Consider the following 25,031-nt stretch of genomic DNA (forward strand, 5'->3'; position numbering starts at 1 on the left):
GCAGTGACTAGTGGGGTGCCGCAGGGCTCAGTGCTGGGACCATAGCTATTTACAATATATATCAATGATTTGGATGAAGGAATTGAGTGTAATATCTCCAAGTTTGCAGATGATACTAAGCTGGGTAGCGGTGTGAGCTGTGAGGAGGATGCTAAGAGGGTGCAGGGTGACTCGGACAGGTTAGGTGAATGGGCAAATGCATGGCAGATGCAGTATAATGTGGATAAATATGACGTTCTCCACTTTGGTGGCAAAAACACGAAGGCAGAATATTATCTGAATGGCAGAAGATTAGGAAAAGGGGAGGTGCAACGAGACCTGGGTGTCACGTTACATCAGTCATTGAAAGTTGGCATGCAGGTACAGCAGGCGGTGAAGAAGGCAAATGGTATGTTGGCCTTCATAGCTAGGGGATTTGAGTATAGGAGCAGGGAGGTCTTACTGCAGTTGTACAGGGCCTTAGTGAGGCCTCACTAGGAATATTGTGTTCAGTTTTGGTCTCCTAATCTGAGGAAGGACGTTCTTGCTATTGAGGGAGTGCAGCGAAGGTTCACCAGACTGATTCCTGGGATGGCAGGACTGACATATGAGGAGAGACTGGATCAACTGGGCCTTTATACACTGGAGTTTAGAAGAAATATGGAAAATGCTATAATCTATTATTAAAGACATGATAACACTTGAAAAAATAATAATAGGATTGAGCAGAGTCAACACAGATTTATGAAAGGGAAATCATGTTTGACAAATCTGTTAGTCTTTTTTGAGATTAAAACTGGCAGAATAGATAAGTGGGAACGAGTGGATGTAGTCTATTTGGATTTTCAGAAGGCATCCAATAAGGTGCCACACAAGAGGTTATTAAACAAAATTAGGGCTCATGGGATTCTGGGTAATAGCAAATGTAACCCCACTATTTAAGAAAGGAGGGAAAGCATGGGATTGGGGGTAATATACTAGCATGGATTGAGGATTAGTTAATGGACCGAAAACAGAGAGTAGGAATAAACAGGTCATTTTCAGGTTGTCAGGCTGTAACTGGTGGGGTACCGCATGGATCAGTGCTTGGGCCTCAGCTATTCACAATCTATATCAAATGATTTGGATGAAGGGACCAAATGTAATATATCAGCAAAAAGGCTTCAAGGGGATATTGACAGGCTAAGTGAGTGGGCAAGAACATGGCAAATGGAATATAATGTGGAGAAATGTTAAATTATCCACTTTGGTTGGAAAAATAGTAAAGCAGAGTATTTTTTAAATGGTGAGAGATTAGGAAATGTTGGTGTTCAGAGGGACCTGGGTGTCCTTGACTACAAATCACTGAAAGTTAACATGCAGGTAAAGCAAGCAATTAAGAAAGCAAATGGTATGTTGGCCTTTATTACAAGACGATGGGAGTATAAGAGTAAAGACGTCTTCCTCTAATTATATAGGGCCCAGATGAGACCACACCTGGAGTATTGTGTACAGTTTTGGTCTCTTTACCTAAGGAAGGATATACTTGCCATTGAGGGAGTGCAACAAAGGTTCACCAGACAGTTTCCTGGAATGGCGGGATTGTCCTATGAGGAGAGATTGAGTAGACTAGGTCTTTATTTTCTGGCATTTAGAAGAGTGATCTCATTGAAACATACAACATTCTTACAGGGCTTGACAGGGTAGATGCAGAGAGGATGTTTCTCCTGGCTGGGGAGTCTAGAATCAGGGGCCACAGTCTCAGAATAAGGGGTTGGCCATTTAGTACTGAGATGAGGAAAAATGTCTTCACTCAGATGGTGGTGAATCTTTGGAGGCTCAGTCGTTCAGTATATTCAGGGCTGTGAAGGCTCAGTCGTTAAATATATTCAAGACAGAGACCGATAGATTTTTGGACATTAAGGGAATCAAGGGATATGGGGATAGTGCAGGAAAGTGGTGTTGAGGTAGGTGATCAGTCATGATCTTATTGAACGGCGGTGGAGGTTTGAGGGGCTGAATGGCCTACTCCTGCTCCTATTTCTTATGTTCTTATGTTTTAAGGAGCGCCTTGAAGGAGGAAGGAGAGGCAGAGAGTTTCAGCGATCTTTTGCACTCGTTTTAAAAACATTGCATTAGAAATAGGCCCCACCCACAAAACTGGTCACGTCCCCAAGATGAATTAATCACCATTGGGAGTTTCCACAAATTGCGCTTGTTTGCAGGCCCTCAAGGAAGTTCCAACAATTAAGCTGAATCTTTTAGATATGTTCTGAATGAATTTTTATTTTTAGTTTTCTAAGGAACTGACTACTGTACCCCAATATAAGCAGAAAATAGTTTTGTATATATTTTTTAAGTCACTCATTAATTTAAAATCAGGTTACTCTCAGTGGTGCATTTACACTGTGATTTAAAATGCGTGATTAAACTAATTTTCAGCTGTATTAATCAACCTTTACCAAGTTACCATTCTTAAATATATCAAGGAATGTTTTTTTAAAGCAAAATCTTTTAAAAATTGCATTTAAAATGCTGCCCAATGTCATATTTTGTATTTGGTGATATAGAAATGAGTTTGAACGGATACTCGGGCGCAGGAGGGGGGGCGGGGGGGTAGAAACTAAACACTTTTCAAAACGGGCAGAATTTGGGGCGCAGTTTGAGCAGGAATCGCCGTTTGTGCCCATGAACTGGCAATAACTCCATGTGTATGTCTGCCCTCTTAAAACAATGATATCAAGTACCTGTGACAGAATTTGGAAGTGTGGCAGATTTTTTCAGGTGTTCACGGCGTTCCACTTTTGACAAAATATTGCTCTCAATTTTCTTTTCCTCATCTTGACTGGATTTCTGCAGTGCAGTTACAGAATGGTTGCCTCCTCTACTGTCCGTGCAGCTGGAGACCATTGTCTGTAATGGCAAAGACAGACCAATATAAATGAGAAGACATTTCTTTATATTTTTTTCCCAATATATTTTGCATTTTACCAGATAGTTGTCCTATTTGTTTGTTAGAACAAGTGACTTAAATCTGGCGTCAGTATCGAGTGGGTGCATTATTTAGCTATTTGAATAGCAAGGTAAACTTGCTTTCTATTAGTCTTTGTTTTATTATCCCTAAGATTTGATGATCTCCGTTAAATTAAAAATTATTTTTTTCCAGTTGTGGGAAGATGTCCATCTTAGGGTTGCCAACTCTGGTTGGGTGTATTCCTGAAGGTTTCATCACATGACCTCCCGCCAATGGTCCATCCTCCAGGCGCACTGCTTTCCCAGGCCAATTGGAAAGCGAACAGGCTCTTCGATACCCAAATGGATTAATCTTGACTGTTAAATCAAACAGTCTTTTTTTCTCCATCTCCAATATTTTTATAATTAATAAGTTAAAGTGTTTAAAGAAAATGATTAAAAAAACGCATTCTTTTTAATTCTCCTATGATTTTTCTCCCTCATTGCTCAATTTTCAATTCCTGGAGACTTCAACACAATCCTAGAGGATTGGCAAGCCTAGTCCATTTCTGTAATATTTTGGTGTTGAAGGTAACATAGCCGTGGATGAGCGACTGACTGCATGCTGTTTTTAAAGTGTGAGTCTCATCGACTTTAGTTTTCAAAATTAAACCATTACAAAGAGTAGCAATTACCTTGTCAAACTGTTTTTCAAACCTTGTTTTGTTAAAAAAAATTGTTTGAGCAGTTTCTGATAACAACCATCTGTATTTTCCTCCTGACACTCCAGAGCTGAATGTCTCTAACTCAAACCCACTCGTGTCTTCTTTTCCAACTTCACACCCACATATCTAATTTTTTTTTAAAACATGCTACATTGCCGGTTTTCCAGCAGTTTATATGTTGATTTAAATTGTTTCCTGCTAGTTTTCTTCCTTCTTCTAAAGTGTGATAGTATGTAGCACAATTTCCATATGCTAGCTGATCTTGAGGCTATGTGTAACAAATTCTCCTTCATTATGCACATGACTTGTTATCTGTGGTAGCTCAACTCAAATTACTTTCTTTTTTTTTCTTGCATGAACTGTGTCAGATGGGTAAGGGATTGATAGACACATAATAACACAGATGTTACTGATTAACATTTTCCCTCTTTAAACACTGGCTTATATTTCTATTGGCTTGGCCTGAGGTTTGAGAGTCAAAGCAAGATTTGTGGCTTCCCTTGGGTTCAACACAACCTTGAAAATGTCTGGTATGCTCACTTTAATGCTTAGAGTTATAATCTGATTACAGACTTAAATCAAAAGGCCTATTATAAGAGCATGATTCCAGTTTTTAGAGCAAGGCCTCTAAATATTGCAAGAATAGTAAGGATTGTTGTTAACAACAGTTGCTTAGTAACAAATCACTGTAATTTAAATTTTATATAGAAGCGTTATGACAGACATTCACTCTCACACACCTGATCTGTATATTAGTAAACCTGTTTAGAGCAGTCCCACTAAGAAATAGTGATAGCATACTCCTTCCCCATGTTAGAAGTATTTAGATAAGTTTCTTCTTTCTTCAGTTTTTTTTAAAGATAATGGCAAAATCATTTTTTTCATTCGTAAGTTAAGTTTCATTAGCATAAATGCTGCAACCATTACCCCCACCTCACCACAGGTTTTGCAAAGCCAGCACATGTAATTGGTGAGCTATAATGAAGCATCTACTCTCAATTTACATATATAAATTAAAGTTTAGTTAGCAGAATTTGCAAATAATCTTTAATAGAGCAGCAGGGAGTCCGGGGACGTCAGAGGCCTACAAAAGGCTCAACGCGTCGGAGAGGCGGGAGTGCGAGCAGCAGGAAGTCCGCTTTGGGTACTGTTGAGGGGGACGACTCATCAGGGGAGGGCAGCAGCAGCCAAGTTCATGGCACCATGGGTGGCTCTGCTGCACAAGAGAGCAGGAAAAAGAGTGGGAGAGCTATAGTGATAGGGGATTTGATTGTAAGGGGAATAGATAGGCGTTTCTGCGGCCGCAACCGAGACTCCAGGGTGGTATGTTGCCTCCCTGGTGCAAGGGTCAAGGATGTCTCGCAGCGGGTGCAGGACATTCAGAAAAGGGAGGGTGAACAGCCAGTTGTCGTGGTGCATATAGGTACCAATGATATAGGTAAAAAACGGGATGAGGTCCTACAAGACAAATTTAGGGAGCTAGGAGCTAAATTAAAAAGTAAGACCTCAAAAGTAATAATCTCAGGATTGCTACCAGTGCCACGTGCTAGTCAGAGTAGGAATCACAAGATAACTCAGATGAATACGTGGTTTGAGGAGTGGTGTAAAAGGGAGAGATTCAAATTCCTGGGATATTGGAATCGGTTCTGGGGGAGGTGGGACCAATACAAACTGGACGGTCTGCACCTGGGCAGGACCGGAACCAATGTCCTGGGGGAGTGTTTGCTAGTGCTGTTGGGGAGGAGTTAAACTAATATGGCAGGGGAATGGGAAACTATGCAGGGAGACAGAGGGAAATAAAATGGAGGCAGAAGCAAAAGATAGAAAGGAGAATAGTAAAAGTGGAGGGCAGAGAAACCCAAGGCAAAAAACAAAAAGGGCTACATTACAGCAAAATTTGAAAGGGGCAAAGTGTGTTAAAAAGACCAGCCTGAAGGCTCTGTGCCACAATACGAGGAACCCAACACGAGTAGTATTCGGAATAAGGTGGATTAATTAACTGCGCAGACAGCAGTTAACGGATATGATGTAATTGGCATCACGGAGACATGGCTCCAGGATGACCAAGGCTGGTTAAAGAGGAAATTAATGCAATAGTAAGAGGGACATTAGCCTTGGTGATGTGGAATAGGTATGGGTGGAGCTGCGGAATACCAAAGGGCAGAAAACGCTAGTGTGAGTTGTGTACAGACCACCAAACAGTAGTAGTGAGGTTGGGGACAGTATCAAACAAGAAATAAGGGATGTGTGCAATAAAGGTACAGCAGTTATCATGGATGACATTAATCTACATATTGATTGGGCTAACCAAACTGGTAGTAATGCGATGGAGGAGGATTTCCGGGAGTGTATTAGGGATGGTTTTCTCGACCAATATGTCGAGGAACCAACTAGAGAGCTGGCCATCCTAGACTGGGTGATATGTAATGAGAAGGGACTAATTAGCAATCTTGTTGTGCGAGGCCCCTTGGGGAAGAGTGACCATAATATGGTAGAATTCTTTATTAAGATGGAGAGTGACACAGTTAATTCGGAAACTAGGGTCCTGAACTTAAGGAAAGGTAACTTCGACGGTATGAGGCATGATTTGGCTAGAATAGACTGGCAAAGATACTTAAAGGGTTGACGGTGGATAAACAATGGCAAAGATTTAAAGATCACATGGATGAACTTCAGCAATTGTACATCCCTGTCTGGAGTAAAAATAAAATGGGGAAGGTGGCTCAACCGTGGCTAACAAGGGAAATTAAGGATAGTGTTAAAACCAAGGAAGAGGCATATAAATTGGCTAGAAAAAGTAACAAACCTGAGGACTGGAAGAAATTTAGAATTCAACAGAGGGGGACAAAGGGTTTAATTAAGAGGGGGGAAATAGAGTACAAGAGGAAGCTTGCAGGGAACATAAAAACTGGCTGCAAAAGATTCTATAAATATGTGAAGAGAAAAAGATTAGTGAAGACAAATGTAGGTCCCTTGCAGTCTGATTCAGGTGAATTTATAATGAGGAACAAAGAAATGGCAGACCAATTGAACAAATACTTCGGTTCTGTCTTCACGAAGGAAGACATGAATAACCTTCCGAATGTACTAGGGGACAGTGGGTCTAGTGAGAAGGAGGAACTGAAGGATATCCTTATTAGACGGGAAATTGTGTTAGGGAAATTGATGGGATTGAAGGCTGATAAATCCCCAGGGCCTGATAATCTGCATCCCATAGTACTTAAGGAAGTGGCCCTAGAAATAGTGGATGCATTGGTGATCATTTTCCAACAGTCTATCGACTCTGGATCAGTTCCTATGGACTGGAGGGTAGCTCATGTAACATCACTTTTTAAAAAAGGAGGGAGCGAGAAAACGGGTAATTATAGACCGGTTAGCCCACATCAGTAGTGGGGAAAATATTGGAATCAATCATTAAGGATGAAATAGCAACGCATTTGGAAAGCAGTGACAGGATCAGTCCAAGTCAACATGGATTTATGAAAGGGAAATCATGCTTGATGAATCTTCTGGAATTTTTTGAGGATGTAATTAGCAGAGTGGACAAGGGAGAACCAGTGGATGTGTGTATTTGGACTTTCAAAACGCTTTTGACAAGGTCCCGCACAAGAGATTGGTGTGCAAAGTCAAAGCGCATGGTATTGGGGGTAATGTACTGACATGGATAGATAACTGGTTGGCAGACAGGAAGCAGAGAGTCGGGATAAACGGGTCCTTTTCAGAATGGCAGGCAGTGACTAGTGGAGTGCCGCAGGGCTCAGTGCTGGGACCCCAGCTATTTACAATATACATTAATGATTTGGATGAAGGAATTGAATGTAATATCTCCAAGTTTGCAGATGACACTAAACTGGGTGGCGGTGTGAGCTGTGAGGGGGACGCTAAGAGGCTGCAGGGTGACTTGGACAGGTTAGGTAAGTGGGCAAATGCATGGCAGATGCAGTATAATGTGGATAAATGTGAAGTTAGCAAAAACACGAAGGCAGAATATTATCTGAATGGCGGCAGATTAGGAAAAAGGGAGGTGCAACGAGACCTGGGTGTCATGGTTCATCAGTCACTGAAAGTGGGCATGCAGGTACAACAGGCGGTGAAGAAGGCAAATGGTATGTTGGCCTTCATAGCTAGGGGATTTGAGTATAGGAGTAGGGAGGTCTTACTGCAGTTGTACAGGGCCTTAGTGAAGCCTCACCTGGAATATTTGTGTTCAGTTTTGGTCTCTTAATCTGAGGAAGGACGTTCTTGCTATTGAGGGAGTGCAGCGAAGGTTCACCAGACTAATTCCAGGGATGGCTGGACTTTCATATGAGGAGAGACTAGATCAACTGGGCCTTTATTAACTGGAGTTTAGAAGGATGAGAGGGGATCTCATAGAAACGTATCAGATTCTGACGGGACTGGACAGGTTCGATGCGGGAAGAACGTTCTCGATGTTGGGGAAGTCCAGAACCAGGGGACATAGTTTTAGGATAAGGGGTATGCCATTTAGGACCGAGAAACTTCTTCACTCAGAGAATTATTAACCTGTGGAATTCCCTGCCACAGAGAGTTGTTGATGCCAGTTCATTGGATATATTCAAGAGGGAGTTAAATATGGCCCTTACGGCTAAGGGGATCAAGGGGTATGGAGAGAAAGCAGGAAAGAGGTACTGAGGGAATGATCAGCCATGATCTTATTGAATGGCGGTGCAGGCTCAAAGCCTACTCCTGCACCTATTTTCTATGTTTCTATGTTTCTAACAGATAAAAACATTATGTGTTTAATTAAGAAAGGGAGTTGGAGTTTTTGCTTTGGGCACAATCGTGAAATTGACCCAAAATGCGCAAAAAATTGTGCTGGTTAGGTTACAGTTCAAGTTTCATAATCATAAATGTAAAATCTTCCATGAACTAGTACAATAGGGCACTGTAATAGAACATACTTGTTTATTTTCATTATAAATTATTCCTCGAAGTATTTAAGAGTGGTAACCTGGAGCAGTTTTATTAATACAGCTGAAAATGGGATTAGCACCAAAAAATGGTTAAGTCATGGCAGGAGAGCTCGGACCTGTGTCATGCTCCTCCTGTGCTATGTGGGAAATCAGGGACACTGGACTCCTATGTGTGCGGGAAGTGTGTCCAGCTGCAGCTCCTGACACACCACATGACAGCACTGGAGTTGTGGATGGACTCACTCTGGAGCATGCGCGATGCTGAGAATGTTGTGGATAGCACATTTAGTGAGTTGGTCACACTGCAGGTAAGGGTTAGGACAGATAGTGAATGGGTGACCAAGCGACAAGGCAAGAGCAGGAAGGTAGTGCAGGAGTCCCCTGCGGTCATCTCCCTCCAAAACAGATATACCATTATGGATACTGTTGGGGGAGATGACTTACCAGGGGAAGGCACCAGCAGCCAGGTTCATGGCACCATGGGTGGCTCTGCTGCATAGAAGAGCGGGAAAAAGAGTGGGAGAGCGATAGTGATAGGGGACTCTATTGTAAGGGGAATAGATAAGAGTTTCTGCGGCCGCAACCGAGACTCCAGGATGGTATGTTGCCTCCCTGGTGCAAGGGTCAAGGATGTCTCGGAGTGGCTGCAGAGCATTCTGGAGAGGGAGGGTAAACAGCCAGTTGTCGTGGTACATGTAGGTACCAACGATGTAGGTAAGAAGCGGGAAGAGGTCCTACAAGCTGAATTTAGGGAGCTAGGAGTTAAATTAAAAAGTAGGACCTCAAAGGTAGTAATCTCTGGATTGCTACCAGTGCCATGTGCTAATCAGAGTAGAGGGAGCAGGATAGTTAGAATAAATACGTGGCTTGAGCAATGGTGCAAGAAGGAGGGATTCAAATTCCTGGGACATTGCAACCAGTTCTGGGGGAAGTGGGACCTGTACAAAAGGGACGGTTTGCACTTGGGCAGGACTGGAACTGATGTCCTGGGGGTAACATTTGCGAATGCAGTTCGGGACTGTTTAAACTAATATGGCAGGGGGATGGGAACCTATGCAGCGAGATAGGGCGAAGTAATATGGAGTCAGAAACAGATGGTAGAAAGGTAAAAAGCAATAGTGGAAGGCCGAGTAAACAAAGGCAAGAAACAAAAAGGGCCACACTACATCATAATTCTAAAAGGACAAAGGGTGTTAAAAAAACAAGCCTGAAGGCTTTGTGTCTTAATGCAAGGAGTATCCGTAATAAGGTGGATGAATTAACTGTGCAAATAGATGTTAACAGATATGATGTGATTGGGATTACAGACACATGGCTCCAGGATGATCAGGGCTGGGAACTCAACATCCAAGGGTATTCAACATTCAGGAAGGATAGAATAAAAGGAAAAGGAGGTGGGGTAGCATTGCTGGTTAAAGAGGAGATTAATGCAATAGTTAGGAAGGACATTAGATTGGATGATGTGGAATCTATATGGGTAGAGCTGCAGAACACAAAAGGGCAAAAAACGTTAGTGGGAGTTGTGTACAGACCTCCAAACAGTCGTGGTGATGTTGGGGAGGGCATCAAACAGGAAATTAGGGGTGCATGCAATAAAGGTGCAGCAGTTATCATGGGTGACTTTAATATGCATATAGATTGGGCTAACCAAACTGGAAGCAATACGGTGGAGAAGGATTTCCTGGAGTACATAAGGGTTGGTTTTCCAGGCCAATATGTCGAGGAACCAACTAGGGGGAAGAGGCTATCTTAGACTGGGTGTTGTGTAATGAGAGAGGATTAATTAGCAATCTCGTTGTGCGAGGCCCCTTGGGGAAGAGTGACCATAATATGGTGGAATTCTACATTAGGATGGAGAATGAAACAGTTAATTCAGAGACCATGGTCCAGAACTTAAAGAAGGGTAACTTTGAAGGTATGAGGCGTGAATTGGCTAGGATAGATTGCCAAATGATACTTAAGGGGTTGACAGTGGATGGGCAATGGCAGACATTTAGAGACCGCATGGATGAACTACAACAATTGTACTGTCTGGCGTAAAAATAAAAAAGGGAAGGTGGCTCAACCGTGGCGAGCAAGGGAAATCAGGGATAGTATTAAAGCCAAGGAAGTGGCATACAAATTGGCCAGAAATAGCAGCGAACCTGGGGACTGGGAGAAATTTAGAACTCAGCAGAGGAGGACAAAGGGTTTGATTAGGGCAGGGAAAATAGAGTACGAGAGGAAGCTTGCAGGGAACATTAAGACAGACTGCAAAAGCTTCTATAGATATGTAAAGAGAAAAAGGTTAGTAAAGACAAACGTAGGTCCCCTGCAGTCAGAATCAGGGGAAGTCATAACGGGGAACAAAGAAATGGCAGACCAATTGAACAAGTAATTTGGTTCGGTATTCACTAAGGAGGACACAAACAACCTTCCGGATATAAAAGGGATCAGAGGGTCTAGTAAGAAGGAGGAACTGAGGGAAATCCTTATTAGTTGGGAAGTTGTATTGGGGAAATTGATGGGATTGAAGGCCAATCAATCCCCAGGGCCTGATGGACTGCATCCCAGAGTACTTAAGGAGGTAGCCTTGGAAATAGCGGATGCATTGACAGTCATTTTCCAACATTCCATAGACTCTGGATCAGTTCCTATGGAGTGGAGAGTAGCCAATGTAACCCCACTTTTTAAAAAAGGAGGGAGAAAGAAAACAGGGAATTATAGACCGGTCAGCCTGACATCGGTAGTGGGTAAAATGATGGAATCAATTATTAAGGCTGTCATAGCAGCACATTTGGAAAGAGGTGACATGATAAGTCCAAGTCAGCATGGATTTGTGAAAAGGAAATCATGCTTGACAAATCTTCTGGAATTTTTTGAGGATGTTTCCAGTAGAATGGACAAGGGAGAACCAGTTGATGTGGTGTATTTGGACTTTCAGAAGGCTTTCGACAAGGTCCCACACACGAGATTAATGTGCAAAGTTAAAGCACATGGGATTGGGGGTAGTGTGCTGACGTGGATTGAGAACTGGTTGGCAGACAGGAAGCAAAGAGTAGGAGTAAATGGGTACTTTTCAGAATGGCAGGCAGTGACTAGTGGGGTACCGCAAGGTTCTGTGCTGGGGCCCCAGCTGTTTACATTGTACATTAATGATTTAGACGAGGGGATTAAATGTAGTATCTCCAAATTTGCGGATGACACTAAGTTGGGTGGCAGTATGAGCTGCGAGGAGGATGCTATGAGGCTGCAGAGTGACTTGGATAGGTTAGGTGAGTGGGGAAATGCATGGCAGATGAAGTATAATGTGGATAAATGTGAGGTTATCCACTTTGGTGGTAAAAACAGAGAGACAGACTATTATTTGAATGGTGACAGATTAGGAAAAGGGGAGGTGCAACGAGACCTGGGTGTCATGGTACATCAGTCATTGAAGGTTGGCATGCAGGTACAGCAGGCGGTTAAGAAAGCAAATGGCATGTTGGCCTTCATAGCGAGGGAATTTGAGTACAGGGGCAGGGAGGTGTTACTACAGTTGTACAGGGCCTTGATGAGGCCACACCTGGAGTATTGTGTACAGTTTTGGTCTCCTAACTTGAGGAAGGACATTCTTGCTATTGAGGGAGTGCAGCGAAGGTTCAACAGACTGATTCCTGGGATGGCGGGTCTGACATATCAAGAAAGACTGGATCAACTGGGCTTGTATTCACTGGAGTTCAGAAGAATGAGAGGGGATCTCATAGAAACGTTTAAAATCTGATGGGTTTAGACAGGTTAGATGCAGGAAGAATGTTCCCAATGTTGGGGAAGTCCAGAACCAGGGGTCACAGTCTAAGGATAAGGGGTAAGCCATTTAGGACCGAGATGAGGAGAAACTTCTTCACCCAGAGAGTGGTGAACCTGTGGAATTCTCTACCACAAAAAGTTGTTGAGGTCAATTCGCTAAATATATTCAAAAGGATCTACTAGGGGGATCAAGGGGTATGGTGAGAAAGCAGGAATGGGGTACTGAAGTTGCATGTTCAGCCATGAACTCATTGAATGGCGGTGCAGGCTCGAAGGGCCGAATGGCCTACTCCTGCACCTATTTTCTATGTTTCTATAAGCATTTTAATGAGTGTCCTAGTCCTCCGCATGTGAGTAACCTGATTTAAAATCACTGAACACTACTTAAAAAACTATACTGAACCATTTAATATTTTCATTGGTGTACACTAGTCTGCTTCTTGGTAAATTCAATATTTTTTGAGATGAAAAAAACTTTTAAAACATTCTGAATAGTGCCTGCGCGACTAAGAAAATGAGCTCAATTTGAAATGCCTTCTCTAACTAACTCAATCTCGCAATTTTGACCTGGGGGTAGTTTTATGGGCGGGGCCTGATCATGAACATTATTGGTTTTGGGCTAAACTCATGTTTAAAATTCCCCAATATTTTGTGCTGGTTTGCCCAATTCCACCCAGTTTGCACTGATATTACTAGTGTATATGTGCATAAAATGTAGTTTAATGTAGAATATATCGCTCAGAAACAGGCCATTCGGCCCAACCAGTCCATGCCAGCAAAGTTGTAAGGCAAGTTTAATTGGATTAAACTTATTTTGTATATTTAACTTTGGTCTGTTCAACATGATTGCATACATGATATCCTTAGAGTAATGCATTTACAACAAAAACTTGCATTTATATAGCACATTTGATACAGAAAAACATTTCAAGGCACTTTACAGTGGTATAAAGAAAACCAGATGCCAACTCAAAAGAGGAGTTTCCAAAACTTGGTTAAAGAGGTGAGTGGTAAGGTGGATATTTTAAAGGATGAGATAGAGGTGAAGGACAATAGGGAGGTAACTTAAGAGCATGGCAGCTAGGTGGCTGAAAGCACGGCTGCCAATGATGGGTGAAGTGGGGAGAGATATGCACTGGAGTGAGAAGAATGGAGAGTTAGGGTGGAATTGTCGGGCTGGAGGAGGTTACAGAGATACGGAGGGGACAAGCCATGAAGGGATTTAAATGCAAGGATCAGAATTTTAAATTGGAGTTATTTGGGGACCAAGCGCCAATGCAGGTCAGCGAGGATAAGGGCAATGGCTGAGTGGGACTTGGTGTGGAATAGCACATGGGCAGCAGAGTTTTGGATGAATTGAAGCTCGCAGAGGATAAGCAAGAAAGCAATTGAGCCTTGAAATGACAACCGCATGAATGAAGGTTTCGGAGGCAGACGGGTTGAGGGAGGGGCAAATATGGGCAATGTTACAGAGACAGAAGCAAGAGGTCTTCATAATGGTGTGGATAAGAGTTTGGAAACAGTTCAGGATACTGACGTTTGGAACAGTCTGCTTTAACCTGAGATAGTGGCCAGGGAGGGAAATGGGAGTCCGTGACAAGGGCACAGAAATTGTTTCCGGGGTCAAAGATAATGCCTTCACAATGTTTAGCTAGAAGGAATTATGGCTCCTCCAAGTCTGGATGTCAGATAAGTAGCACAGAGAGAATGGAAGGGATAAGACAGATAGTGGAGAAGTAGAGTCATGTATCAACAGCATATATATCGAAGCTGACATCATATCTCCAGATGATGTCCAGCAGCAACATGCAAATGAGGAAGAGGAGAGCCAAGGATGGACGAGGGAGAGGGGTTTAAGGAGGTGGTTGGAAAGTAGAGAAAAGGATCCTTCACTTTTTTTGCCCTTTGGGATAATCCTAGAGTAGTGGGAAGTTTGGACAGAGAAGAACAAAGCCTAACAGAACTTAATGTAGTTGAGCCATATCTGGTCAGATGGATGGATGGCTTTGGGGTGACATGAATATGGATAGGAGAGTTTATATACAGGAAGAGGCTTAGGGAGGAGATAATATCAGTGAATTCAGAGGAGAGGGAACAAGGAAGGTTGAGATGGAGATTGAAATCACAAAGCATGTGGAGTCACTTGGTACAGAGGCTGAGAGAAAAATAAATCTTGCATTTATATAGCACCATTCATAATCTCAGGACGTCCCAAAGTGCTTTACAGCCATTGAAGTATAGTCACTGTTGTAATGTAGGAAAAGAGGAAGGATATCTTGAGGAAAAACATGAGGTGGGGTGGGAAGGGGGTCGTAAAGAATGAGGAGTTTAAGGGACAGGCAAGAGCAGTGGAGGAGGTAATGTATCAATGAAGTAAGGGGCAGAAGTCAATGTGTGACTTGGTGATGAGGACCTTGCCATCAACGTGGCAGTTTGGGAAAGGTAGGTGCTGAAAAGTATAGACGGATGACACTTTGGCAATGAGCAAGATGCCGCGACACATGAGCCAAGTTTTCAAGTTTCAGTAAGCCAGGATGTCAATACAATCATCCACAATAAAGTTGTTGATGGCCAGGGCCTTGCTTGCAAGTGAACACACATTCTGGAGAGTAATGTTGGGACAGTCCTCGGGTGGGGGTGGGTGTAAGTGGGTAGAGTGAGCGGGAAATTCAGTGGGAGAGGATAGGACAGTTGGAGTTACGGCTCTTAAAGAGGCAGTGATAGATATGGATAGTCACATATCTGAAACAACTTGCTAAGTTTAATGGGGGGAAAACTGAATATATGTGGTCTTAAGGCACTTATATCACCTGGGCGATAATTTTAGCGGTAGGAGATTTTTAGTGCTGGTGGTAAAAAAAATGATTATTTGCGACTTAAGAGTGGAGTGGAGCGCTAAGGGAAGCGTTCAGCGCTACTGAAGTTCTGGCGTTAAAAAAACGGCATCATAGTGCTCAAAGAGAAGAACAAAACAGATAAGAAATAGGAGCAGTAGACCCCTCGAGCCTGCTCCGCCATTCAATAAGATCATGGCTGATCTGATCCTGGCCTCAACTCCACTTCCCCTCCCACTCCCCATAACCCTTGACTCCCTTACCATTCAAAAATTTATCTCCACTTTAAATATATTCAAAGACCCAGCCTCCACAGCTCTCTGGGGTAGAGAATTCCAAAGATTCACAACCCTCTGAGAGAAGAAATTCCTCCTCATTTCTGTTTTAAATGGACAACTCCTTATTCTGAGACTATGTCCCCTAGTTCTAGATTCCCCCATGAGGGGAAACATCCTCTCTGCATCTACCTTGTCAAGCTCCCTCAGAATCTTATATGTTTCAATAAGATCAGCTTCATTCTTCTAAACTCCAGTGAGTATAGACCCAACCTTCTTCATATGACAACCTCTTCATCTCAGGAATCAACCTCGTGAACCTTTGCTGAACTGCCTCCAATGCAAGTATGTCCTTCCTTAAATAAGAAGACCAAAACTGTATGCAGTACTCCAGATGTGGTCTTACCAATGCCCTGTACTATTGGAGCAGGACTTCCTACTTTTATACTCCATCCCCTTTGCAATAAAGGCCAGCATTCCATTTGCCTTCCTGATTATTTGCTGTACCTACATACTAACTTTTTATGTTTCATGCACAAGAACCCCCAGATCCCTCTGTACGACAGCATTTTGTAATTGCTCCCATTTAAATAATAATTTGCTTTTTTATTTTTCCTACCGAAGTGGATAACCTCACATTTTCCCACATTATAGTCCATTTGCCAAATTTTTGCCCACTCACTGAGCCTATCTATATCCCTTTGTAGATTAATTGTGTCATCCTCACAACTGCTTTCCCATCTATCTTTGTATCATCAGCAAATTTGGCTACATTATACTCGGTCCCTTCATTGAAGTCATTCACATAAATTGTAAATAGTTGCGGCCCCAGCACTGATCCCTGTGGCACCCCACTAGTTACAGTTTGCCAACCTTAAAATGACCCATTTATCCCTACTCTCTGTTTTCTGTTAATTTGCCAATCCTCTATCCATTGCTAATATATTACCCACAACCCCGTGAGCTCTTATCTTGTGCAGTAACCTTTTGTGTGGCATCTTATTGAATGCGTTCTGGAAATCAAAATGTACGACATCAACTGGTTCTCCTTTATCCATTCTGCTTGTTACATCCTCAAAGAACTCCAGCAGATTTGTCAAACATGATTTCCCTTTCATAAAACCATGCTGACTCTGCTTGACTGCTTTATGATTTTCTAAATGTCCTGCTACTACTTCCTTAATGATGGACTCCAGCATTTTCCCAATGACAGATGTTAGACTAACTAGCCTATAGTTTGCTGCTTTCTGTCACCCTCCTTTCTTAAATAGAGGTGTTACATTTGCGGTTTTCCAGTCCACTAGGACCTCTCCAGAATTCAGGGAATTTTGATAGATTACAACCAATGCATCCACTATAACATAAGAACATAAGAATTAGGAACAGGAGTAGGCCATCTAGCCCCTCGAGCCTGCTCCGCCATTCAAAAAGATCATGGCTGATCTGGCCGTGGACTCAGCTCCACTTACCCGCCTGCTCCCCATAACCCTTAATTGGTTAAAAGTTTATCTATCTGTGATTTGAATACATTCAATGAGCTAGCCTCAACTGCTTCCCTGGGCAGAGAATTCCACAGATTCACAACCCTCTGGGAGAAGAAATTCCTTCTCAACTCGGTTTTAAATTGGCTCCCCCGTATTTTGAGGCTGTGCCCCCTAGTTCTAGTCTCCCCGACTAGCGGAAACAACCTCTCTGCCTCTATCTTATCTATCCCTTTCATTATTTTAAATGTTTCTATAAGATCAATAATTGATTATCAATTATTGGGATGTTTTTATTGTCCTCTACTGTGAAGACCGATACAAAATATTTGTTCAATGTCTCTGCCATTTCCCTATTTCTCATTATTAATTCTCCAGTCTCATCCTCTAAGGGATCAATGTTTAATTTAGCTACTCGTTTCCTTTTTATATACCTGTAGAAGCTCTTACTGTCTGTTTTTATATTTCTTGCTAGTTTACTCTCATATGCTATCATTTTATTAGTCATCCTTTGCTGGTTTCTAAAAATTTCCTAACGCAGAGAGTTGTTGATGCCAGTTCATTGGATATATTCAAGAGGGAGTTAGATATGGCCCTTATGGCTAAAGGGATCAAGGGGTATGGCGAGTTTGCAGGAAAGGGGTACTGAGGTGAATGATCAGCCATTATCTTATTGAATAGTGGTGCAGGCTCGAAGGGCCGAATGGCCTACTCCCGCATCTATTTTCTATGTTTCTATACTAATGCAATTAGAGCTGGTGATTCACAGCAATTTCTTCTCTTTTGCTCTAAGTACCCTACAACGTGCAGAGAAGTTAAAAAAGAAGCTGTACTTAAAATTCAAGAAAATATTTAAAAAATGGCTACAAATGAACTCTTATCTATGTTGGGCAAGTAAACCACAAACTTTTAACATATTTATATATTTTCAAACCAACTGTTTTCTTTAACTTAGGTTCACTCAATGCTGCCAAATTTCCAAAATAATTGGACTGAAGGCAAATTGAAATTAAAACTCAAACATTAATTGTGATCGCAATGATGAAACCAGTAAAAATTCGATAACTAGACTGTGCAAATAATGGTTGTATTAAAGGAAGGAAATATTGTCACCATCATTACTGTTGATCTGTATCAGAAGTAACAATCTTCATATGACCAACAACTTTATAATGAAACTAGCTTCCACCAGATTAGAGGGCACAAATTGCCTCCTGTCCGAAACGGAATTTTTACCGCAACTGCGGTTCAGGTCGACTCCTTCACGAAATTGCACTTTTTGGCTTTTTTTTAGTTTTGATCCGGAAGTCGGACACACTGGGGGCAGTGACTACACTTGAGGGGCAAAAACGCAGCAGTGACAGGAAGTTGGGGGTGTGCGGAGTCACCGCCGCTATGACATCATCATGCCACTGTGTCACCGCGGCTCTCCCCTTCACTTAAAGGGGAGAGCCACCATGCTTTTAAAACTTTGGGCCACTGGGCCACCAGGGAGGGTTTCGGCCGGGCCAGCCAACCCAAGAGGGGTGCCAGGCTGTCTGCTGGTGGCCCGGTCGAACCCGGGGGCATATTTGTCGGGCCGACCTGGCAGTCGGCCGACAAAAAAAAACGTGGCAGCAGCGGCCGTGATCCCTCCCCTTTAAGGAAGCTGCACGGCCACTGTAGAAGGCTACAGCCTCACTGGACCACCGGGTGAAAGCTTGTTTTGACACCGCGCGGTGGGCCGATGATTTTTAGAGGGGAATGTCACCGTCAGGGGCTAAGATCGGCGGTGCGCACGGTGATGACGCGCTTACCACGGATCGACAGCAGCGGAGCGGTGGAGGGGTTCGGGGCAATTGGGCTATCAGCGGCCATTCCACCAAAAGTTGGCTGTGTCATGTATCTCACACTACAGTACATAACTGTATCTTACCATGCTATACATGACTGTAACCAGAGATGACCTGTAACCACAAGCTTACCTTACCACCAGGGGTCCACTTGCAGGAGACACTGGATACCTGTCCCAGACAGGTATATAAGGACAGTTCTCAGGCAAGTGTGCCATTCGAGAGCTGTGTAATAAAGGTGGAGGTCCTGAGTGACCTTGACTTCAGTATGTGCCTCTTGTGAATCTGTACTGCAGGGACAGGACTTTACAGTGGCAACGAGTTACGGGATTACAGAATCCACAGAATGGCGAACAACGGCTCAGATGAAAAATACAATGCTGGAGATAATTGGGAGGACTTTATAGAAAGGCTCCAGCAAAGCTTTGTAACCAAAGACTGGTTAGGCGACGACAAGGCAAACAAGAGAAGAGCCCATCTCTTGACCAGCTGTAGCTCGAAAAGATACGCCTTAATGAAGGACCTGCTAGCACCCGAGAAACCAGCAAGCAAGTCGTTTGAAGAGTTGAGCACACTGGTAAGAGACCACCTGAAGCCAGCGAGCAGCCTACACATGGCCAGACACAGGTTCTACAACTACAGACGCTGTGTGGGCCAGAGCATACCCGACTTTGTGGCGGAACTTCGGAGGTTGGCTAGTTCATGTGAGTTCTCCGATGAACTAAGGAGAGAAGTACTGAGATACATTTTTATTGAAGGACTAGGACTATTCCGAAAGCTCATAGAGACCAAGAACTTGACCCTAGAGGCAGCAGCACTGGTCGCACAGACATTCTTGGCAAGAGAAGAAGAAACGAGGTTGATCTACACTGCGGGTACGACAACTAACGAAACATCTGAACAAGGGGTTCACAGCGTGAAACAAGCTGCTACCCCCACAGACAGACAAAGGCAGGAGAGCAGGCCCTCAACTGCAGGCAGTGGAGACTGAAGCCATCAAGGGCCACATGAATGGCCGTTCACACCTCATCAACCCACAATGCGAGCAATCAACTACAAACTGAGAGAAGCTCAAGAGAGATCAGCCAGATGCAGCTCATTCTTTGGAAACAATGGAAGCTGTCTGTGCTGGAGGTGTGGGGGAAGGCACTCATCAAAGGGGTGTCGATTTCAGCATGCTGTTTGCAGAAACTGCGACTATACAGGGCATCTGGCCCGCATGTGCAGAAAAACGGCAGCTCGGCTGGTATATGAATCGGAAGGGTTGGAAAGCGGACCAGAAGACGGCGAGGACAGTACCCGAGACACCGATGTACAGCGGGTCAACACGATCAATGGCCACTGCTCCTACAACAAGATGCCTCCAATAATAATGAGGGTCCTACTCAACGGGATACCCGTCAACATGGGAGCGAGTCAGTCTCTCATGAGCGCTCAACAATTTGAACAGCTGTGGCCGCACAAAAGAGACAGACCAAAACTCACAAGGGTCAACACCAAACTAAGGACCTATACCAAAGAAATCGTCTCAGTCCTCGGCAGCGCCATGCTCTCTGTCACACACAAAGGGACAGTGAACCGACTTCCCCTATGGATTGTCCCCGGAGATCTCCCAGCACTGCTGGGGAGAAGCTGGCTGGCAAAACTAAACTGGAAATGGGATGATGTTCACGTCATGTCGTCAGAGGAATGGACCTCCTGCTCAACAGCTTTAAGTCGATTTGAACATCTCTTTCAGCCAGGTGTGGGCACCTTCAAAGGGGTTAAAGTCAAAATCTACATCACACAGGATGCTAGACTGGTCCATCACAAGGCTAGAGCTGTGCCCTATGTGATGAGGGAAAAGATTGAACATGAACTGGACAGGCTTCTGCGGGAAGGCATTATCTCACCCGTGGAATTTAGCGACTGGGCAAGTCCCATCATCCCAGTCATGAAGCCTGATGGATCCGTACGAATCTGTGGGGACTACAAATCTACTATAAACAGAGTCTCCCTATAGGACCAATACCCGCTGCCCAGAGCGGAGGACTTATTTGCCACATTGGCTGGAGGAAAACTTTTCTCAAAACTAGATCTCACATCTGCGTATGACGCAAGAATTGACCGATGAGGCCAAGCTACTCACTACCATCAACACACATCGAGGCCTTTTCATGTACAATCGATGCCCATTCGACGTCAGGTCGGCAGCTGCTATATTCCAGCGAAACATGGAGAGTCTGCTCAAGTCCATCCCGGGGACGGTTGTATTTCAAGGCAACATACTTATCACGGGCAGGGACACCGACTCCCATCTCCGCAATTTGGAGGAAGTACTAAAGCGGTTGGATCGGGTAGGCCTAAGAGTTAAGAAATCCAAGTGCCTGTTTCTCGCGCCCGAGGTTGAATTTTTTGGCAGAAGGATTGTCGCTGATGGAATCCGCCCAACAGAGTCCAAAACAGAAGCAAATCGCCTGGCACCCAGGCCCCGGAATGTCTCAGAACTGCGCGCCTTTCTCGGGCTACTCAATTACTTTGGGAACTTTATGCAGAACTTAAGCACGCTGCTGGAGCCTCTCCATGTGCTACTCAGAAAGGGGTGCGATTGGTTTTGGGAGGATGCCCAGGAACGCGCCTTCGATAAGGCACGCAACCTTCTGTGTTCCAACAGTGTTTTGGTTTTCTTTGATCCAGGTAAAAAGCTAGTTCTTACATGTGATGCGTCAGCGTAAGGGGTCGGGTGCGTTTTACAACATGTCAATAGTGCGGGTAAATTACTACCCATAGCTTATGCCTCCAGGTCACTTTCGCGGGCGGAGCACGGGTACGAAATGGTGGAGAAGGAGGCACTTGCGTGCGTGTACGGTGTTAAAAAGACGCACCAATACCTTTTCGGGGCCAAGTTCGCGTTAGAAACCGACTACAAGCCCCTCATGTCCCTACTATCCGAAAGCAAGGCAATAAACGCAACGCCTCGGCGCGCATTCAACGGTGGGCACTCATGCTGGCGTCTTACAATTACACCATAAGGCACAGATCAAGCACAGACAACTGTGCCGATGCGCTTAGCAGGCTACCCCTGGCGACCATGGAAGGGTCTGACGAACAGGACTGTGAGATAATCATGGCAATCAATGCCTTGAGTCCACAGGTTCGCCCATGACGGCTCGCCAAATCAGAGCCTGGACGACCAGCGACCCCACGTTATCCCTAGTAAAAAGATGTGTCCTAACTGGTGACTGGGCAGAGGCTCGCGATGCCTGCCCCGAGGAGATCAAACCTTTCCATAGGCGCATGCATGAGCTGTCACTATAAGCAGACTGCCTGATGTGGGGCAGCCAAGTAGTTATGCCTCTGCGAGGGATCGTTCTCATGAAGGCCATAGCCAGATCCCATGTCTGGTGGCCTGGCATTGACGGGACTTGGAGCTCTGCGTCCGATGGTGCACCATTTGTGCCCAACTCAGTAATGCCCCCAGGGAGACCCCCCCTGAGCCCCTGACCCTGGCGCACCAAACCGTGGTCGTGGGTGCACGTAGACTATGCGGCCCATTCATGGGCAAAATGTTCCTCGTAGTTGTAGATGCATTTTCTAAGTGGATCGAATGCACCATTTTAAACTCGAGCATCACCTTGGAACTATGTTCGCAACGCACGGCATTCCTGACATATTGGTCAGTGATAATGGTCCGTGTTTCACCAGCGCAGAATTCCAAGATTTTATAAGTGACCACGGCATAAATCACGTTAAGACGGTACCTTTCAAGCCGGCCTCCAACGGCCAGGCGGAGCGAGCAGTGCAGATCATTAAACAAGGCATGCTCAAAATCCAAGGTCCCACGCTGCAGGGCCGCCTGTCGTGACTGCTGCTGGCATACAGATCTCATCTGCATTCATTGACTGGAGTTACCCCTCGCGCAACTATTAATGAAACGGACCTTAAAGACAAGGCTCTCATTAATCCTCCCAGACATGCATGAAATTGTTAAGGCAAAGCACCGTAAGCTAACCGAGTACCATGACCAAAATTCGAGGGGGAGGTGGAACGTGATAGGGGACAAAGCGTTTGTGCTAAACTATGGCAGGGGTCCCAAATGGCTTGCAGGGACAGTAACAGGCAAGGAAGGAAACAGGCTACTGGTGGTACAAATGGACAATAGCCAAACCTGCCGGAGGCATGTAGACCAAGTCAAAAGTAGATTTACCAACAACACTGCTGAACCAGAGGCAGACTACAATGTGGAACTCACACCACACCTGGTGGACAAACAGTGGGAACAACCTGAGGAAAGGGCAATCCCAACAGACAGCCCAGGCGAGGCACCAACAATCATATTGAATGAAACAGACGAGGTACCAGCAATCACCCCGAAAGAACAACAGGCACCAAGGCAAACAACTGAACCACAACTAAGGCGCTCCATGCGAGAGCATAGACCACCTGGGAGACTGAACCTATAAAGACAATAAGACCTTGGGGTAAGGTGATGTCATGTATCTCACACTACTGTACATAACTGTATCTTACCATGCTATACATGACTATAACCAGAGATGACCTGTAACCACAAGCTTACCTTATCACCAGGGATGCACTTGCAGGAGACACTGGATAACTGTCCCAGACAGGTATCTAAGGACAGGTCTCAGGCAAGTGTGGCATTCGAGAGCTGTGTAATAAAGGTGCAGACCCTGAGTGACCTTGACTTCAGTATGTGCCTCATGTGAATCTGTACTGCAGGGACAGGACTTTACAGGCGGCCACTCCACGCCACTGATTTGCGGCGGTAACAGGCCTTCAGGAAAGGAACAATTTCAGCCCCTGGATGTGCAGTCCATTTGATTCAGTTTAATATTAAACCTTAGAATAACAGGAGGTGCATACATTTTCTTTAGCCTGTTTATCTGCTATCTTGGCTTCTCTGGCTTGCCTTCTCTCCTCTCGGCTGGCCTGCTGTTCACGGAATCCTTTCTGCTTCTGCATCGCCAGGGTGATCCATAAAGGTTGGGCAGATTCCACCTTGTCCACGAGCCTTGAGCTGTCCAGAGAATGTCTGCTCTGAAGAACAGGTTTCTCTGGAAAAAAATTGTGGAGCTGATTAATTTTCACCAAAAGAATGTAGTGAAACAAAACTTGTGATACAGACACACTTTAGATTATCTAAATTAACTGCAACTTATTTATGGTGATTGACAAATGGAAACTGAATAGAGGAAAAGTGCTCAGTAATATCAACTATTGTGAATGAATACACATTTTACCCTAAGCTGTAACAAAAGAAAATAAAGACTTTCAACTTTAAACTAATGTTTGATAGAGCTGAGATGATATCAGTAAAAAGCATGTTCCAGTACTAAATAGTAAATATCAAAGACTCCATGTTCAGACGCTGACTCCAGAATTTACCCCATATAAAGCCAGATGAAGTTATGAATGGACTGAAATATTGACATTTCAGTAATTTTAGCAAAGAACAGATGTGAATAAAGAGACAGAGATTTCAAGTTGTGTGGGATAAATACTAAATTCATGATCTAAATATCAATTATTACATCTAAAGGCATAATATTGGCATAAAATAGTTTTAAGAGTAAGATTGCTGTTTTTCTCTTTTCTCTGGTCTTCCTGAGAAAATGCAACTTAAAGGGAAACTCAGCAACCTTCTGGCAGACATCTGTCAATACCATTCTAAATAAAATGGCATCTGTGGTCACTGTCCTTCCAATTTCCCTGCTCTCACCCCTATCTCCCACAAGAAAAACTTCTGGCCTCAATTCAACAGCTACTGACAATACCATACATGAGGAATTGAGCCACTATCCCACCATTGACCTGATGTTTGGTAAACACTTTCTATGAAGACAGTGTGCTTTATATAATAGCTCTCTAACTGAACAACAATGAGTATTAAAAATGTATAAATTTAAGATCAAAATGTTAACAGTAATGCTTTCTGTTTCAGAATTTATCATCCTTTCCATACCTGCTGACTGTGGAGGTGTGTTCCTTAAGCTACGCTGTTCAAATTAACTTATATGTTTTCTAATATTTACAGTGCCTGTGCTGTGGACCTGGAAAATTGCATTTGCTCCAGGTCAAGTTATGATGTTAATATATATCTCTTGTTTTTACAACTGAGTATAGTAGCTGCAGAAACTGATGCCCAAGTAGGAAAATAATTCCACAGATGAACAGACTGGGCAAATAAAGAGGTGTGAATTAACATCCCACACTTTGTATGGGATTTGTTCTTTTCATGTGTTTGATACACATAGTAGATTGACCTCGAG

General features: G+C 43.9%; 1 protein-coding gene across 1 annotated transcript in view; it reads right to left on the reverse strand.

The window, feature by feature from the left end:
• cracd (capping protein inhibiting regulator of actin dynamics) overlaps nucleotides 1–25,031 on the reverse strand; it is a 162,816-nt gene that overhangs the window by 15,380 nt on the left and 122,405 nt on the right. Inside the window, exons 8-9 of the mRNA XM_070860565.1 lie at nucleotides 23,626–23,816; nucleotides 2,706–2,871 (exon numbers count right to left, since the gene is read on the reverse strand). Of these exons, the coding sequence (XP_070716666.1) occupies nucleotides 2,706–2,871; nucleotides 23,626–23,816 (357 nt within the window). The remainder of the gene's footprint in view (nucleotides 1–2,705; nucleotides 2,872–23,625; nucleotides 23,817–25,031) is intronic.

Source organism: Pristiophorus japonicus, chromosome 2, assembly GCF_044704955.1.
Source record: "Pristiophorus japonicus isolate sPriJap1 chromosome 2, sPriJap1.hap1, whole genome shotgun sequence".
Lineage (NCBI taxonomy): Eukaryota > Metazoa > Chordata > Chondrichthyes > Pristiophoridae > Pristiophorus > Pristiophorus japonicus.